The 17625-nt window shown below is 32.3% G+C and overlaps 2 protein-coding genes across 11 annotated transcripts in view; one reads left to right on the top strand and one right to left on the bottom strand.

Moving 5' to 3' along the window:
- LOC100651818 (E3 ubiquitin-protein ligase RNF38) overlaps window positions 1–2608 on the top strand; it is a 36876-nt gene extending 34268 nt beyond the window's left edge. For all 8 annotated transcript variants that reach the window (XM_020866782.2, XM_003401256.4, XM_012317081.3 and 5 more), the window contains one exon: window positions 232–2608. In XM_020866782.2, the coding sequence (XP_020722441.1) occupies window positions 232–306 (75 nt within the window). In that variant the 3' untranslated portion in view covers window positions 307–2608. The remainder of the gene's footprint in view (window positions 1–231) is intronic.
- A 9913-nt stretch (window positions 2609–12521) lies between these two features.
- Window positions 12522–17488, bottom strand: LOC100651700 (coiled-coil domain-containing protein 186). Of its 3 annotated transcripts, XM_012317086.3 has the most exons (10): window positions 17353–17488; window positions 17021–17224; window positions 15520–16885; window positions 15169–15439; window positions 14689–15092; window positions 14067–14605; window positions 13703–13968; window positions 13308–13331; window positions 13052–13201; window positions 12522–12980 (listed from the first exon to the last, which is right to left on the bottom strand). In XM_012317086.3, exons 1-10 carry the CDS (start codon window positions 17474–17476, stop codon window positions 12906–12908), a joined length of 3423 nt encoding a protein of 1140 aa, XP_012172476.1. In that variant the 5' UTR covers window positions 17477–17488; the 3' UTR covers window positions 12522–12905. The 3 variants fall into 3 exon arrangements, with proteins under 3 accessions (XP_012172476.1, XP_012172475.1, XP_003401303.2); XM_012317085.3 differs by having other exon boundaries at window positions 15520–17224; XM_003401255.4 differs by lacking the exon at window positions 13308–13331 and having other exon boundaries at window positions 15520–17224.
- Window positions 17489–17625: the final 137 nt, after the last annotated feature.

Genomic DNA, 17625 nt, shown 5'->3' with positions numbered 1-17625 from the left:
GAATAATACGATTCTATATAGACCATTAGCGATCCACTATATACATCGAGGCTGATACTTTTGTGGTGGATCATCAATTCATTCTATTACATACTAAACTAACAGTAGAAGAACTTCCTGAAATTAATTATTATATAATCATCTATAAACTAAGAATACTATTTGAGGCTTAAGACTTGCCTAAATTAAATTTCAATTAATAACCATAATTTATTAATTTTTTGATTACAGTCAAATCGAACGTGTCCAATATGTCGCGGGGATGCCGGAGAATACTTCGGAAACAGCGGTACCGGTAGCGACTGACGCCAAGCCGCTCAAGTACACTAGCGCCAACTGTCATGGATCTCAGGGACGCTACTCGGCACAGAGCTTCCAGCGATCACGTTGCTGGTTTGTGCAAATTTCTGTTGACAAGCATTTCTCGCCTTTTCTCTAACCGAGTCGTTAGTATGTCACGGTTGATCACCTCGATTTTGCGAAGAGGAGAGGATTGGGAATGAATGAAACACGGAAGACAAAAAAGAAAAAAATATAAGGGGGATAAAAAAACATAGTAAAATTCAGGGTATGTTGTCAGGGTGTTTGGTGTCAAGAAATGGACCACACACACGCAATAAAAGTACACGATTTAAAATTGCAGCATGCAACATTTTTACAATGCGAATTAACGTTTCTGCGTTTATTCCATTATTTTTTCTTGAGAATAGACAAGTCTGACAGGTTTGAGAAAGAGAGAGTGTATAATAACAAGTAATGAGCAAATCAATCAAGATTGAAAGCAATGAAGGAAATTTCGGAGATTTGTTAAAAGCTATCACGCATTTCAGGTCAAGATTAAAGTCTGACTTAATGTATTCGTTTTGTTTCATCAATGCGCTTCGAGTTTAATCGTGTTTAATGTTCGTTTGTTGTTTTTTTTCCTTTTCATATTATTACTTTGTCAAATTGTCAAGTTTATTCTGTACATAATTACTTACGTAATACGCAAAACTATAATCGCTACTTTCCATTAACGTTCCAGTTTTTATTACTATCACGAGTACTGCTACTACTATTATTATTATTATTATTATTATTATTATTATTATTATTATTATTATTATTATTATTATTATTATTATTATCATTATTATTATCATCATTATTATTATTATCATTATTATTATTATCATTATTATTATTATTATTATTATTATTATAGTGATAGTTGTATTTTTAATCCTACGAATTGTACATATATACTCGCATAAACGCGCTCCTATCACAATGAGACATACACTACAGCCAATTTGATTTTGTAAGTAATTTTTTTTTTGTATTTTTTCTCTTTGGGCACATAACCAAATATAGCGTGAACATTTTTTTCTTTTCTTTTTCTCGCGGCAAACAAGTTAAGATATATCATTATGTGGAGTAAACTGATTAGAGGAAAGAAAAGATTCGATCTTTCTAACCTATATATATATATATGCTTTACGTGTCTTTTTACGTAGATCGGATAATCACTCTTTTGTCACGTCGAACTCGTAAGTGTTTTTCTATAGCGACTAGGGATTGTAGATAAAAAAAAAAGAAAATTTATTAAATTATTTTGTCACATGACGTAAATATTTTGTAAATAATCTGGCGAAACATTCGATGTTCGTTTTGAGGAACACAAAAGGTAGCAGATCCGTTTTTCATTGTACTCACTTCGTCGCGGATCGTTTTCTTTCGCCCGAAAGATAAGTTTCCCTAATACTATTACTGATTCACAGGCTATCGTAGAACGTAGAATTAACGGGGGGAGGGGGAGGGAAAGATAAATGGATAAAATATTGTTCGAGACGTGACTAAGATTAAAGAAAAAGAAGAAAAGTCAGGCTCTTCAGCAATAGTTTTCATGCAAAAAAAGGAAAGAAAGCTGCGTAAAGAAGATACAAAACTGAACAAAAAAAAAAAAAAGATAAGAACACTGCTTCTGTTTCCTGTGTATCTACCTCTAAATAGAAGAAATGAAACAATTCATATTTTTTTATACACACATCTCATAAACAATAAACGTACGTACGCTAAGAAAACCAAAAAAAGAGAGAGAGAGAGAGATAGAGGGAGGGAGACAGAGAAAGAAAAACCGCTGGATAGAAGAAAAAGAGAAAAACGAGTTAACCGCGATTTTTCGAATTTCCACGAATATTAACCATAACTAACTAAATTAAAGATTAAGATTTACCTGGTATATAAAAAGAAATAAGATAACTTGTATTTAGAAGTCTCTAACAGAAAAAAAGACAGAGTTTATGAATTAGAATACTATTGGATTAGACACGTATTTAAAAATAAATGAAAGATTGATTCGTTTTTGAAAAAAACGTACGTTCCCAAGGTTTTTCGTAAAGGGCTTTCATATTAATCTCAACTGAGCGATACCACGTGGAAAAAGAGCGCTTTTATTATCGGAAAATTTGAAATAATCTTTCTTGTTATTCATGAGGCTCTTCATACTTGCACAAGTATGATCAATTAGCAAATTTCTGTTGCGCTTTATAGTTAAATGAAATTGTTATGTAAAAAGTTTCTTACGCAATTGCTATAATAATCTATAATAAAATTTACTTGTAATCGATTTGTTTTAGATTAGTAAAAATTTTCCGAAGTTAATTCTTTTTTTTCTTCTTGTATTCTTTAAGAGTTCGTTCTTTTTCGAAAGATATACATAGTAAGTAGTTGGTAAATAATTATATTAATTAAAAATTCTATTTGTTCTCGGTTTTTTGCGTTAATTAGTTTTTAATGTAATCGATCGATGAGATGAAAATCACGTGGTGTGTCGTACAGTGAAAGGTAACGGTCGGACATCATCAAACGTAATCGAAAGGCGGAAAAACGCATGACACCGCGATCATGTTCGTACCTCTTTGACCTTATCCTTCCATTTTTTATCGCGTGCCTTTACTTTACTGACCGTGTATCGGGAAAAAGACTATGGGAGTTCTCATGCGAAAAGTCGACGAAGGGAAGAGATATGGGTTATTATCCTAAAGGAAAGCCGAATCGACGCGAATCATGTTCGTTATTTCAGAGAAATAAATGTAAAAGAAAAGAGTGGAACGACATAAAGCACAAAAACAAAACCATGTGGTGACAAATGTGTCTGATAAATCGAAATGCTCCGTCGTTGTGCATCTGCGTATAGTTTATTATAAAATAGAACATCAATAGCGCTTCAATATTAAAAAAATCGTTGGAATATCGTTTTTGTTAAATTTTTAAATATTCCAATTAGAATTCGATACCGGAAAGAAGTTTCTCGATTTATTTTAATATTCTATAATTTTGATTTTTACATTTTGTACAAGTTTGTTCGAATAATATTGATACGTTAGATTATCGACATTATCTAAATCCGCTGATCTATAATTCGTTCTCAGATGAACACGATAAACAGTTCGATTTATTCATAAACGAAACTCGTCCGTGCAAACGCATATACGTAAAACATGTACTTTTTAGTAGCTTTGTACAGGTCTAAGGCTGCGTTCGCGAAAAGTTACCAGATGCAAGTGACGTGCGTCGGAAACAAGCAACAGCTCGTTTAAAATTAGTAGGCCTGCTCGAGGTTGCCGACATCTCGTTCCTCCGCTATTCGTTTCATTATTCCACCACTCAGCTTCTATCATCTTATCAATTTTCTCGGACAGAGAATTGAAATCAGTAATCGTATATTCTCTGTCGTTTAAAAAGCAAAAATAATACCTATATAACAATCGAAATATGTATGTAAAATTATATACATACTCGTATATAAATATAGAGGGGAAAGCGGCTTTGTGCGGCAGCGGATGTCGAACGAAGCGAGGCAAATCAAAAGTCGATTTCTTTACCGGTTATAACCACTTCTTGTTCAAACTGCGTTTCGTTTCTATCAATCGCGCGCTTTTTTCCCATCCGCGTCATTTGCATCTACGTAGCGCGTCGTGTAAACCCAGCTCATTATCGAACACAATATCAAAAACTCGTGTGCGTGTGTGTGTTCGTGTTGCTGTGTGTATATTCAAAGAGGAAAGAAAAGGAAAAAGAAAGAAGAGTAAGAAAGGTAAAGACAAATGAAAGAGCGTTGGTTTTTCCTAGATGCGTTATAAGAGAACACATATCACTTTTCTCCATCGTATATCCACGCGTCTCGCACGCTCGCCCTCTTTGTCGCATTTTACACCCGGGAAGGAGAGGAAATAGGAAGAAAGGCTCACATTTTTTTACTAGTTTAAGACCATGAGAGTGAGAACGAGATAAAGAGAGAGAGAGAGAGAGAGAGAGAGTGAGTGTGAGGTTGTCAAAAGGGACGAGCGTTCGATTGGAAGGAGCTAATGCCGAAGAAATCATCGCTATCAAGAAATTAAGAATATTTTCCATTCTATCTATTTTCCATTCTATATTACTTCCAAATTTTGAACTATTATTTCGTTCGATTTTTCATAATGTTATAATCTGAAAAAGAATTATGAACTTTAGCATCCATCATTCGGAGTCTCTTTATCTTACTTTATAAATATTATATTATAAATACGGCGTTAAATATTAAATCTGTACAACCCGTGTATGTATATAAAATTTCAACTGGGAAAGATATAACCAAATGTTGTAGGAATAATATGGAACAGTGTCAGAATTAAACCATACTTGTTGTAATCGCTGTTTCTGTAGAGATGAGTTTCTCTTCTTTTTTTTCGGCTTTTAAATCGCCGATAATGTCGATTTTCGGCTGTAGTAACCTTGACCCGTCCAACGCTCTGTCCCTTGATACGCTTAGACTAAGGTAGCATAACGAAATCCATAATGCGTACCTTAAACACACCCTGTATCCTAGTGTACCAGTCGCAGCAGAAAAACCTATGATCGGTTCCTGGAACGTCCTGTATCATCTTAACGTCAATAGTTAAATTCAATTCGAGGAAAATGCTTTACAAAGCATTGTTTCCTCGTTAATTACCGAGAGGCGATTTTTTAATAATACAGAGCATGAAAAAAAAAGAGATGATAAGAATTTTATTTGAATGCATGTTCGAAGAACCGGTCACGAAACAGTACCAAAAGTAATTGTTCCGACGTATGAGTTCGCCCAAGTTGCTTTTAGATATAAACGATATAAACCCTTATATCATTTGTATATAGAAAGAGAAACATGTATTCGTTTATACATACTGTACATTAGACACGTATCACGTGTTGAAATCGCAGAAAGAAAAAGAAAAAAGAAAACAAACGAAGAACGTGCAATACGTTGCTTCGAGTCTCAATTACTTGGAGGAGGAAGAAAGTAGCTGGCTTTAAAACGCGTAATATTGAAGTTGCGCGTTAACTCGACTGTTGCGTCGGCGTTGCTGAGGCCAGCTGCGCGTTCAACTGATTTATGCATATCGAAGGCCGCCGTTGAAGAATTCATCTTCTAAAAGCCGAACGTGTACTGGACGCAGCGGCGTGAAAGCCCTCGCTGTAGTAACAACGATCGATTTCGGCCTCTTTTTCTTCCCCTTGTTTCGCCTTTCGCGTTACTATTTAAAACGAATTTCTATTTGTCTTGCTTTTTCTTTTTATCTTCTATATTATTTTGAAAAGTCAACGAATTCGATCCAGTATTATAATAATGATAAATTCGTATTACCCGAGAATCCATAATTACGTATAGCAGTTTTCGCACGGTTGGCCCAACAGCAGACGACGTTTCATGAATCAAAATATCATTTTTAAAGAACGTCGTAATCCAAACCGAAAACCATATCCAGTGACCTGACGTCTTGTTTCGAATTGTCGATAAATCCGGAGAAACAGCAATAAATCAAACGATCTATAGAAAGAGAAAAATACATTGCTATTTCGCATTCAAAATGTACGAACGCATAACTTCATTGTTTGCGGTTTACCATTCGTTTCATTTAGCAGCTCCTTTGAGACAACGATGAAGAGGCACAATACGTTCACTGAATCACTTCACGACATATAGTACAAGCATGCCATTAGTTTAGAATAATTTGTTTCTCGTTTCCTTTTTTTTTTCTTCACGACGGGAAAGTATTCCCTCCTGCGAGTGGTGCTCTCTTATCGTACGGTTGTTCGTTTTTCCAAACTTATGGGTAGCGTATACAATTAACTAACATGGAGATATCTGAAATGAATCATCATATTGGAAAGAATTTGGAACGCGCTTAATTTAAGAAATAAAATTAATTGTATTAATTCCTATTTACTATGATATACATATTAAGTTTTCTAATTTTTTATGGGAAAGATTTTCCTCTCTGTTTTCCTTCTTATTTATTAATATTAATTTCCATATGTTATCATTTGCAAGAAGCACGTGGCTAGAAGCATTTTATACGTCTTCTTCAACGACGCGTTAAGATTATAAATCTCGTTGAAAATCAATATCGTCTAACAATAAAGATTCTTTTTCGCCCCTATACATGATGTACCACAAATAACTATATCACACTTAAAAAATACATTAACATCCCTCCCTTCGCTCCTTCGTATTATTTCTTCTTCATTTTTCTCTTTTATTGGCGTGGCTAAGTAGATTTCTCGCTCTGTTAATAAAATAAATAGCGTGTAATAATTGGGATGGTTCGAGACGTTATCCTCGGCAGCGCAAACTTGTGTAACAATTTTTATATATTTTATTCGTAAAATTGAATATGTCGCCGCTGCAACTGCTGCTGCTGCTGATACCACTACTTATTTGTTAACATATACGTATATACCAGAAATGCGTTGGACGCTTTTATACAAACTCGATTTAACGTTTTTTAGTTGTACTGCAATATTTAATTTGTTCGTTAGTTATTGTTGTTATTAGTTATTATTATATATCATTACCATTAGCATTATTATTATTATATTATTATTAACTTACCGTATCGGTTCATTAAATTTATCGATAAATAGATTGTAATATCGCTAATATCGGAGGAGCATATTGTTAAATAACCAAAATGCGACACGAATTTCTGTATACAAATCAGAAATGGGGAAAAGCTTCGATGATTAAAAAACATCGAAGCGAGCTGAGTATCAGTAAACTATTGTACAGACGCGAAGATAACGATGCCAAACATTATATATTATTAATACGGATACTGCTGCTACTGCTATCGCTATCGTCTACTATCACTTTCATTATCATTATCATTATTATTATTATTATTATTATTATCATCATTATTATTATTATTATTATTATTATTATTATTATTATACTTATTATTATTAATGTTAATATTATTATTATTATTATTGAAATATTATCGATCATTATTATTCTGAGATTACACGACCTTTTTTTTCACGTTATGCTCCGAATGAATTTCTTTCCTCCGTTCATGCGTCTATTCATTCATCAACATATCCTTGTTATTTGTCGTATGTAATTTCGATGAATCGTTAACTACGGTCATAATTGATTCGCTCTAACATCGCATTATGCGGTTCGAGTGTATCGGCAGGATTTCCAAGCGAACAAGTACGTAATTTCTCCTCTTGTAAATTGCGAACCTCGGTCGATACGCCAAACCATATCCGTACACGTTCATCTTTTTTTTCTCTTTTATACATTATACAGTCAACACTATACGTAAGCAAATTTCCTATTACTCATTCGTAATGTGGTAAAAAAAGCTTCGGGACCAAGTTACGTCGACTAGAGTGTTAAAAAAGTCTTTCAGAATGAGAGAGACGTATCCATGCCTGTACATTTTCGTCAAAATAAGTCGTAAAATATCCATATTTACAGATAGTATAAGGTTTGAACCCATGCTTTGCTAAATTAGAAAGTGGCATTTTTTACTTCCACCAGACAAGTGCTATCGAAAGAAAAACAGTTGGCCAAAAATTTTTATTGGCTGCTCTAAAACGAAATTTAGTTCTAAGTCCTAAACTCGTAACGGTTCATTGTCGCTGGCATAATATTCCATCGGCTTCGGTTGAACGTTGCGGAGACGCGTTATCGATCGCGGTATTACTGATCGATCCGTAACGCTGCCGTGGTTACCAGGCCCCCCTTGATCATGTCGCAGAATCCCATAATACAGCATTGCCTCAGCCAAAGGGAGTAGCCTCTAATTTGCGACGATGCCATTCCCATCGACGAGGATCCCTGCAGCGTTCTCGACACCCTCGGTGTTCGTGCGATTCGCGAGCATCAGAGACGCGTCTCTACACGAGGGTCGCAAGGGTAACGAGAGAAAAGAGCAACAAAAAGAAAGAAAGATGAAAAAAAGAAGGAGAAATTGCACGAAGAAGATGGGGGTAATCCATGAGGGTCTGTGCGAGATGCGATAGAATTCGACTTGCTTTAAAGCGAGATATGCTCATATCTTCGTGACCCTATAGGTTAGGTTAGAACGTTCCATCCAACTTTAAGTTGCTCGACAGAAACACTCCCGCAATGACAGTTTCCCTTTAATGGAAAACCCCCTGGCTGAATTTATAGGGGGTGGGTTGTAGGCTTTAGAACACAAACCTCTCTGCGTGTTCTCTCTATCTCTCACATGCCATTACTTTTCTCTGTTTCTCCTTCTCCCACCTTGTCTCTATCTGTTCGCATTTTCATTCCTCCACTCTATCGTTTTTACGTGCTCTCGCTCTGTTAATCTTTTATTTTGTCTTTCGCTTTTCTTTATTTCCTATTTCGCTCTGTTCCTTTTGTCCGCTACATTCACCAATATCGTTTTCTTCGTTTAACTCTTGAGTCCCTTCTTATCATGGAATATAAAATCGGAATGTAGCTTAGTAAGTACTTAGGTGGGAATAAAACTCACCTAAGTGGGTTTATAATCATACTTAATTAGTTACTTCTCAATTAATTGCGTATTCTGTATCGCAAATTATCAAGGACATTAGTCACAGATTAACACGAATGCCTAAAAGTTCAAATCCTTTCTAAAAAATTGCTGTTAGATGATAATACTATTAAAATTTATAAAATTTGAAAGAAAAGATTTGAGTATAAAGTAATTTATGTTTTACGTTTTAAATAAGAAAAATAAAACATCTTTCGCTTTCATTGTTTAATATTATTATTTATTATTATTATTCAGTTTATTATTATTCAGTGTTTTGTAATAGATCATAAATATATACGCCTACGTGCATTGCACACAGTTTCTAATAAAAATTAGGCACAATTTAGATAGGCACCGCCTCGATAGACCTATCCTACAATAATTTACATGCTAGATCTCTATATTCCTAGGTCCAAGATACCTATCTTCTATGTCCCGCTTTAAATTTTTTCTCTAAGTTCTCCTTTATTCTTCTTTCTCAATTCTTGATTTTGTCGTTGTGACTGCATTTGGCCCTAGTAAAACATCTGTCTCGTTCTTTTTTTCATTTCCATTCGACCTGTACGTTTTGTTTCTTTTCTCTTTCACCCCGCCCCCATCGTGCAGCCATAACCTCTCTAAAGCTCACATAGCTAACACGTTCCCTTTAAACCACGTATCTCTCTTGTTCCCTCCCTCGTTCTCTGGTTCTCGTTCCTCTTGCTGATCCCGGGGCTCTCCCTCTTGGCGGTTCGCAACTTCGATCTAACTGGGCAGAGTTAATGCAGGAACGGGCTGCGACTGCGAGAGCGAACGGCTATAGCCATGGCAGGGTCAAAATCAATTCGCCTGGCAAAATTAACGCGCTCGAGAGCCGACGTGCTTTAAGGGTGGCAAATTTACGTGGGGGAATTTCGAAATCTTGCGTTACGACGGTTAAAAGTACGGGAACTCTTTCTATTCTTTTTAAAGGTTAGGAGAGCTGCAAGTATATACGATCGATCTAGTGGAACAGCAATGAGCAACGGGCAACGGTTAATAACTTGGAGTGTTTCTTGTGTTGTCTATCGAAACAGGTATTTTAAACCAGATGAAGGCAGACAAAGAACATGATAAGTTACATTTTGTTATTTTTATATGAAGACCACAGGAAAAGAAACGACAAATCAGATACATTTCCCGTAGCAATTTTAAAATTCAATACGATATTAAATTAATCCAAAAGTGTCTTTTTATTTGGCTTTTAGGCTAAACATGATTTTTTTATGTTTTTTATAACCTTAAAAATATTGTTTGTTAGAATATTAAAATAATATTTGTGTTAACAATTAAAAATTTAGCTTCTACAAAATATTAACTATATCTCTGAACCTAAGAGATACTCTCTATTTTTAGCTATTTTATGTTAAAATATATCTTTTTAACTATTAAATGCCATAAAAATAAAAACGCCAACAAAAATGTACTTATGTTTCTTCCTTATGATCTTCATATGAGAGCAATTTTAAAATTAAATACCTTGTAAACCAATTACATATTATCAAATTTATCTTTTTATTAAATTTAGTTATAGGATTCTGAAAACATTTACATCGAAGGTTCAAAAGTATTTTCAAGATATTTTAGATATCAAATATGCCGTTTTGAATCGTGTCTAGCTAGTGTTCAGTTTTGTTAAACACTTACATACGAATCATTCACACTTTCTTTAACGACCTTCATCTGTCTCAAAGCTTGATTTATATCGATTAGGAATTTAAATTGAATTATAAGTACATATTTATATGAATCAACTGGATCAATGTCGTAAATCAATTTTAAAATTAAAATTTATTTTTGATTATGTCGTTTCATAAACTCTATACAAAAAGGAGGAAGGATTTCGTAGCTGTTAAAAGGTACCAAAACCACAAGGCATAGTAAAACGACAAATGTAGTGTTATTCGATTCAAGGGAGAGGATTAATTGAAGTAAACTGTGTAGAAATTTGTTAAATACCGCGGAAAGTATGATTATTTTCAGGTCAAGTCGTAAGAAGTTAAAAGAGCAACAAATTATTTTTCGCCCTAGTAGTCGCAATCAAACTCACATGTATGTATTCCGATTAAGTTGTGACACTGTTTGCTAATTTGCGAAACGATAATCGTACCGTAGCTAATGAACGGAGCCGTGTTAGTAATTGGACAAAACAGAGCATATTATTATATATTCATAACGTTTTTGTAAATCATCGCTTGAGATTGTCCAAACTGCGAATTAATCAGTGATTCTTCAGAGTAAGATGATCCTTAAAAATAAGGTGAAATATGGCACGTAAGTTCACGTACATGTGTATACATACCACGATACAATGTACAAAAAGCAATATTCATTACATATATATATATACATATACATATGTGATTGTTATATATATATAGACACACAGGTACACACGTGCAAACACATAAGCACATACATATGTACTATGTACACGCGAGATACGTAAGAACTAAACATATACACCTACTTTTGATTAAATCGCAATTTAAATGGTAATTTACTTACTCGATTGTAAATTTCGGTAGCAAAATGCTTTGTAAAATTATAAGTGCTGTGCATAGTGTATATACAGAATGAAGATGCCATTAAAGAAGAGAGTAAAGAACAAGGGAGAACAAAACACAAGTTTAAAAACAGAATTATTTATCCGAAGGAATAAAATGTGTCTTATATATATGGCAAATAACGGGAGGTACTTCTCGAAAAAAAGAACTTGCTATGAAGTAATAGGTGTGTTCCTCTTAATAGATGGAGTAAAAGTAATATAATAGTTTCATAATTATCTGACAACAAGAATAGAAAATGGAAAAATACAAGAAAAATATAATTATAAAATCACAAGGTCTGCTTCGCCTTGTTATAATCAAATACTTTATATTATGTAGTACAGGTTGTCATTAAATGTGTGAACAAACCTACTTCATTCAAATCTTTTTTTATTATTATTATTGTAAAACTATCACATTAGAAATAATTAGAATCTTTTTCTTCTCATATATTTCGTGTAATACGGGGTCTTTATGTTCTTATGGTTTATTGCGAATAAATTTATAAAATTTATGTTATGTAAGTTCTTCGATTATTATTTTTATATGTTTATAGTAAGGGATACACATACGGTAAGTGAATCATTCTTTATGATATTAAAATGAAAATAATTTACAAGAAATTTCAAATTTGTCCATTTAGAATAAATTGAAATATTTTTTGAATTATTTTATACAATACCATGTCATATTTTGTTTCTATAGAGGTTTACAATTTTTACATTAGATATAATATATATAATCCTTAATTACTATTGTAGAGTACTTATTTAATAAATTAAATGTATTATACATACATAAAATTAATACAATATTAATAAGTTCTTACTAAACATTTTCATTGGCATGTATTACAAATTCTTAATGATATCAACGATATGGAATGTCCTTCAAATATTGGAAATTTGTATAGAATAATTAAGTAAATAAACAGGGGTTCACGTGAAGAACAAATTATTTTTACACGTTATAATACAATGCCAATATTTATCAAAAATATCCTATATTCTGTATTTAACACTTTAATGAATTCTTTTAAGTATCAACATTTTTGACTAGATATAATAAAGCTGTTTTTTTGATACTGAAACACAATACCAGTTGTAATGGAAATCAATTATCAGTTAAATAAAAATTAACTAAAATGATATACCAAAGTACCTTTTTTACAATATGTATATGATAAAAGCTACTATATAATACATAAAAAATACATTAAAAACATTCGGATGAAAAAGTAATCACGAAATTATTATATCCATCTTGAATTGAAAAAATAGATCTTTCAAATTATTTTGAAAGATTAATTTTACTTAAAATGATTTTTTATGTGTATTTTATAGAAAAAAATGTAACTTTATGTATATTCAGTATAAGACATTAAAGTTAATATTAGTATATGTATATATATACCAAGTTTCTTAATAGATAATTTGCCTATCTCCGCGTTTTTAACACATGCATTTGATATTTCGTTATCTTTACAATATAAGTACAAGTATGTTGTCCTAATATATTTTTAGTGTGTATTTTGCCTTTGTTGGTTCTGCATCGTTAACCTTGCTATTTCTTCACCGAGAGTATCGATGTTATCCTAAAAGGATAACAATGAAATAGAATAACAAGTTCATTTATAGATATAATGTTTTACATTTTTACATTTACCTTTAGAGTAATATTCTTAAATAATGCATCTTCGAGAACCGCTTGGAGTTTTTGATTTATTTCTAATGATAATTCAAGAGTCATATTATCATCCGAGACTCGTTGATTGTAGACAGAGGCCATTATTCCTCCATGCCTTGCTAATTCAGCCTGTAATTCAATAACAATTAAAACTAAACGAAACCTATAATTATTTAGATTTATAAATTACCACGAAAGTTACAATGATAGTTTAAATTTTTCATGTTAAACTTACTGCATTTCTCCTACTCTTGATATGCTTGTACATAAAAAGTGAAATATAATATAATATAAAATTCATAATATTTATAACGTAGTATAACTCCGTTTATATAAACCTGTTGGGGAACAAATTAGTCCATATAATCAGGTCGTTCATATAAAAGGAAATGCCCTATTTTTGTTCACTACCTATGACTTTTCATATAGTTCAACAAGAGTTCATGTTCATATAAGAAAATTCCACGAAACATTTGTTCTTAAATACATAATAATGTGAGAATATACCACAAAATATGAGAGTGTGCCACATAGCTAAAGTTCAGTTAATCAGGCACTACTAAAATTTCGTTCATATAAACGGAGTTCCACTGCATCTATAAGATTCAAAAGTCTAAAGATAAAATTTACCTTGTATTTATCTCTCTCATTGCCACCCATGGCACCAATATTCTCATGTAAAATATAAGTTTGTATGATTTTCTTTTTCTTCTGCAATTCTTCAACTAATATTCGAGCGTGTTCCTCAAAAAAATCTAGTTTTTCTGCTTTCCTAGCATTACTTTCTTGTAACTTTATAATACGATCTATTAACAATTGTCTACTAGGCTCTGTAGGCTGAATACTTTGGTCACCATTGATACTGTTATCGGATAAGGCACCATTTAAAGCATCTCCTAAAATAATAATAAAAAATAAAGTAATAACAATGATAAATATCAACACAATAACATGTCAAAACATGTATAAATATTTAAATCTCGTATTTAGAAACCTGTAATTAATGAAATATTTGATCCAGTTCTAGATGCAACACTCAACGAATTATAAGGTATTGATGTTTCAAACGCATCCAATTTTTTCCGACACTGTTGAAGCTCACGCGTCATTTCCTTCATACTTAGTTGTTGTTTCCTCTTTAACACCGCATTTTCTCCTTGACTATCTTCCAATTGCTGAGCAAGATTTTTCGCTGCCTGCGTTTGTTCCGTAAGACACCTTTCTAAAACTTCGCTTTCTTCGATTCTCGCTTTCTTTTCTCGAGCAAGATTTTCTTCCAATACTTTCACTTTATCAATTAATTCACTTATACGTTGATATAATGGTCCATGCTCTTGTTCTAATTGTTTTGCTTTGGCTTCAATGGCTGTAAACTCCGATTGTAGCCGTACATTTTTATCAGTCAATTTTTGCGTGAAGTCCAGCATCTCTGCTTCTTTCTGTTGGCACGCAGACATATCAGCCTGTAATTCTTCATTAGCCAAACGTAAATGTTGGATCTCTACTTCCGTTGATGCTAAGTATTGATTTTTGCTATGTTAAAAAAAAGAAACAAATTACTAATAAGATAAACATAAAACAAGCTAAAATCATAACTTTACAAGAGTGATACTCACTGTTGAAGCTGAGTCTTCAATGATTCTAACTCAGATACTTTACTTAGTAGTTCCGTAATTTCTTTTTGACGTTGATCTGTTATAATTTTCAAATTATTCAGATTACTTTCATAGTTTAAGCGGTTTTTTTCAACATCTTGTATTTTTAAACTAAGCATGTTGTTTTCTTCAATTAGAACTTGTTGTCTGTGTTTCAATGTATCTACTTCCTTTTGTAATTGAACCCTCAACATTTCTTTATCCTCAGTGACGTGTCTTTCTAAAATTAAACGTGCCTGTTGTTCCTTTAATTGCTGATCTAATGTAACTGCTTTATTCTCTTCCGATTGTTGAAATTTTCGCATTGTTTCTTGTGTTTCTTTGCGGACTTGTTCGCATTCTTCCTTCATTTCGTTGATCCTGATCTACAAAAAAAAAAAAAACAGAATTGATATAAAATTACATACAAAACAATAAACTACCTTCTCGTAGCGTTATTACCGTGGCTTTGTCTAATTTTTGTTGAGTTTCCTTCTGCAAATCCATTTCTGTTTTCAATTTGTTCTGAGTCCATTGTAACTTTATATCCCTCATCTTTACATCTTCCTTTAATTTTTCAACTTCTCTCTGAAGATCAATTACCTCGCGATGTTTTCCGGTTAGAATATTACATATTCTACCTCGTTCCCCTTGCATTTCTCGTAGTTTACTATGCAATGTCTCTTGTTGCATTGTCATTTCTTTTACTTTACGTTCTGCAGATTCCTTCGCTCTAATGACAGTAAGATAAAAAAAGGAAATATTAAATAATTATAAAATATATTGATAAAAGCTATACAAATGTTGATGTACCTTTGTGTATCAATAAGTTGTTTCTCACTAACTGCATATTTCATTACCATGCTTTCCCTTTCTTTATTTGCAGCACTGTACTCTTTTTTATACATTTCCTGTGCTTCTAATGATGTGTGCAATTCAAGTGTAAGTCTGTTTATTGTCTTTTCTAATGTTTCTATTTGCACAGAAAAGACCTCTCCTTTGTTTTCTGCTTCCAAAATTCGATTCCTTTCTTCCAGGTGTTCAACTTTTTCTTGTAGCTTCAAGTGCTTAGATTTTAAATCCGCATAGTCTTTTAATAAAGTAAGATAAATTGGATGTTGCAACAAACTCTGTTTCGATTCTTCAAAATCAGTACTTACTTCCTCTTTTTTATATATTGTATCAGTAATAGCTTCCTCTATATTGTTGTCAGGATTTAATACCACAAAATTAAGATTGTGATTCCTATTTGTATTTGCACAAAGTACATTATCATTTGTTTTATTAACATTGTTACCGATGGAAGAGGATTCTGACTGTTTTGAATCTTTTAATTTAGAGGAATGATCAATGACATTATTTTGATCAAAGATGTATTCATTTGTAATTAAATATTTACTATTTTGTTCAATATTTCCACTTATAGTTTCATTCGAACTTAACATGAAAGTGTTTTTATTTTCATCATTTTTTACATATTCATTTTCTACAGTTTGCACATCCATTTGACCTTTTGTTACACAAGAAATACTTTTTGTTTTTAAAAACGAATCTGATGTATTATTGAATGCTAATCCTGTCAAAGAGGATTCCATGCCAGAAGATTCTTCTGTATACCTTTTCTCATTACAAATATTATCTACAGATTTCATTACTGAATTATATCTCATTGCTATATGTTGTGGTAACAGTGCTTTTTCCATGATGTTTGTAGATTTTTCTGTAATAAAATTTAAAAAGTTACGACTTTTGTTTAGAAACTGAGCATTTGATTGCATTATGTTAATTGGATTTGTTGGCAGTGAAATTTTCACCAATCTGCTGTCATCGACCAAAGTTGGTCTAGATATTACATTGCTCTGTATCTTAGTATCCTTGATAATTGCACATAGTTTTTGTTCTTCATTAAAATTCTTTTCATATTTAACTAAATTTCTTGGAGCTTGACCATTATTTACTAGTAATTTTCCATTTGCATTAGAATGATATACTTCTTCTTCCGTTTCTCCAATATTTTCTTTAACTTCACAGTTTTCATGTGTGTCTACACCAACAATATTTTTCAACGATTTTGTTTCATGTTCCTCCATATACAATTTGGTATTAAAAATTATTTCTTCTTCATCATTACATATTGTATTTGGTGATATAGACCTTACATTATGATTAGAAATTGTATCTGAAGATGTACATAATAATGTATCATATAATGTTGTTGAAGATAATCTAATATCATTACAGGAAGATGATTTCTGAAGACACTTTTCTTGTGGAAGGATGGTATCAACAGATGTCTGACATTTTATAAACTCACTTGTGAAATTACTTAAAGAAGTGGAACTTTTGACAGTTGTGTCAATATTGTTTCTCTCTATCAATTGATATTTCTTTTCATCACTGTTCTTTACTAATACTGAATCTCCTCTAATTTCATCAGTGCTGTCTTGTACAAGCTCCTCATGAATTGGCATTGTTTCTTCATGTATTTTTATATCTTGTTGAATTATAAGATTAATATCTAAAAATGTTAATCAAAGAAGCAATATTAAAAGTTTTAAACAGTTGTCATTTGAAATATTTTTATTTAAGCAATTCGAAAAATAATTTATATTAGATTTTCGTTAAACAGAACTCCTTAAATCGTACCTTCTGCAATCGAAACATCTGATTTTACACTGGAATCGGCCTGATTGACATTTTCAGAAAGAATTTTATCTTGGAAAGATAATTCCAATTTCGTTCCCTCCATTTCACCAACTGTAAATTCCATTTGTTTCGGATCAACTTGACCCTATTTCGTGGTGTTACATTTTCTGACGAAAACTATACGAGTTGAGAAATTTTCTCAAATCGACAACAAACTCGCGATTACAGCATTAAGCAACAATCGTGGAAAAAAAAATTAAAATCAAAGCAAAT

The sequence above is a fragment of the Bombus terrestris genome, chromosome 15 (assembly GCF_910591885.1).
Source record: "Bombus terrestris chromosome 15, iyBomTerr1.2, whole genome shotgun sequence".
Taxonomy (NCBI): Eukaryota; Metazoa; Arthropoda; class Insecta; order Hymenoptera; family Apidae; genus Bombus; species Bombus terrestris.
This window is presented reverse-complemented; position numbering and strand designations above follow the sequence as displayed.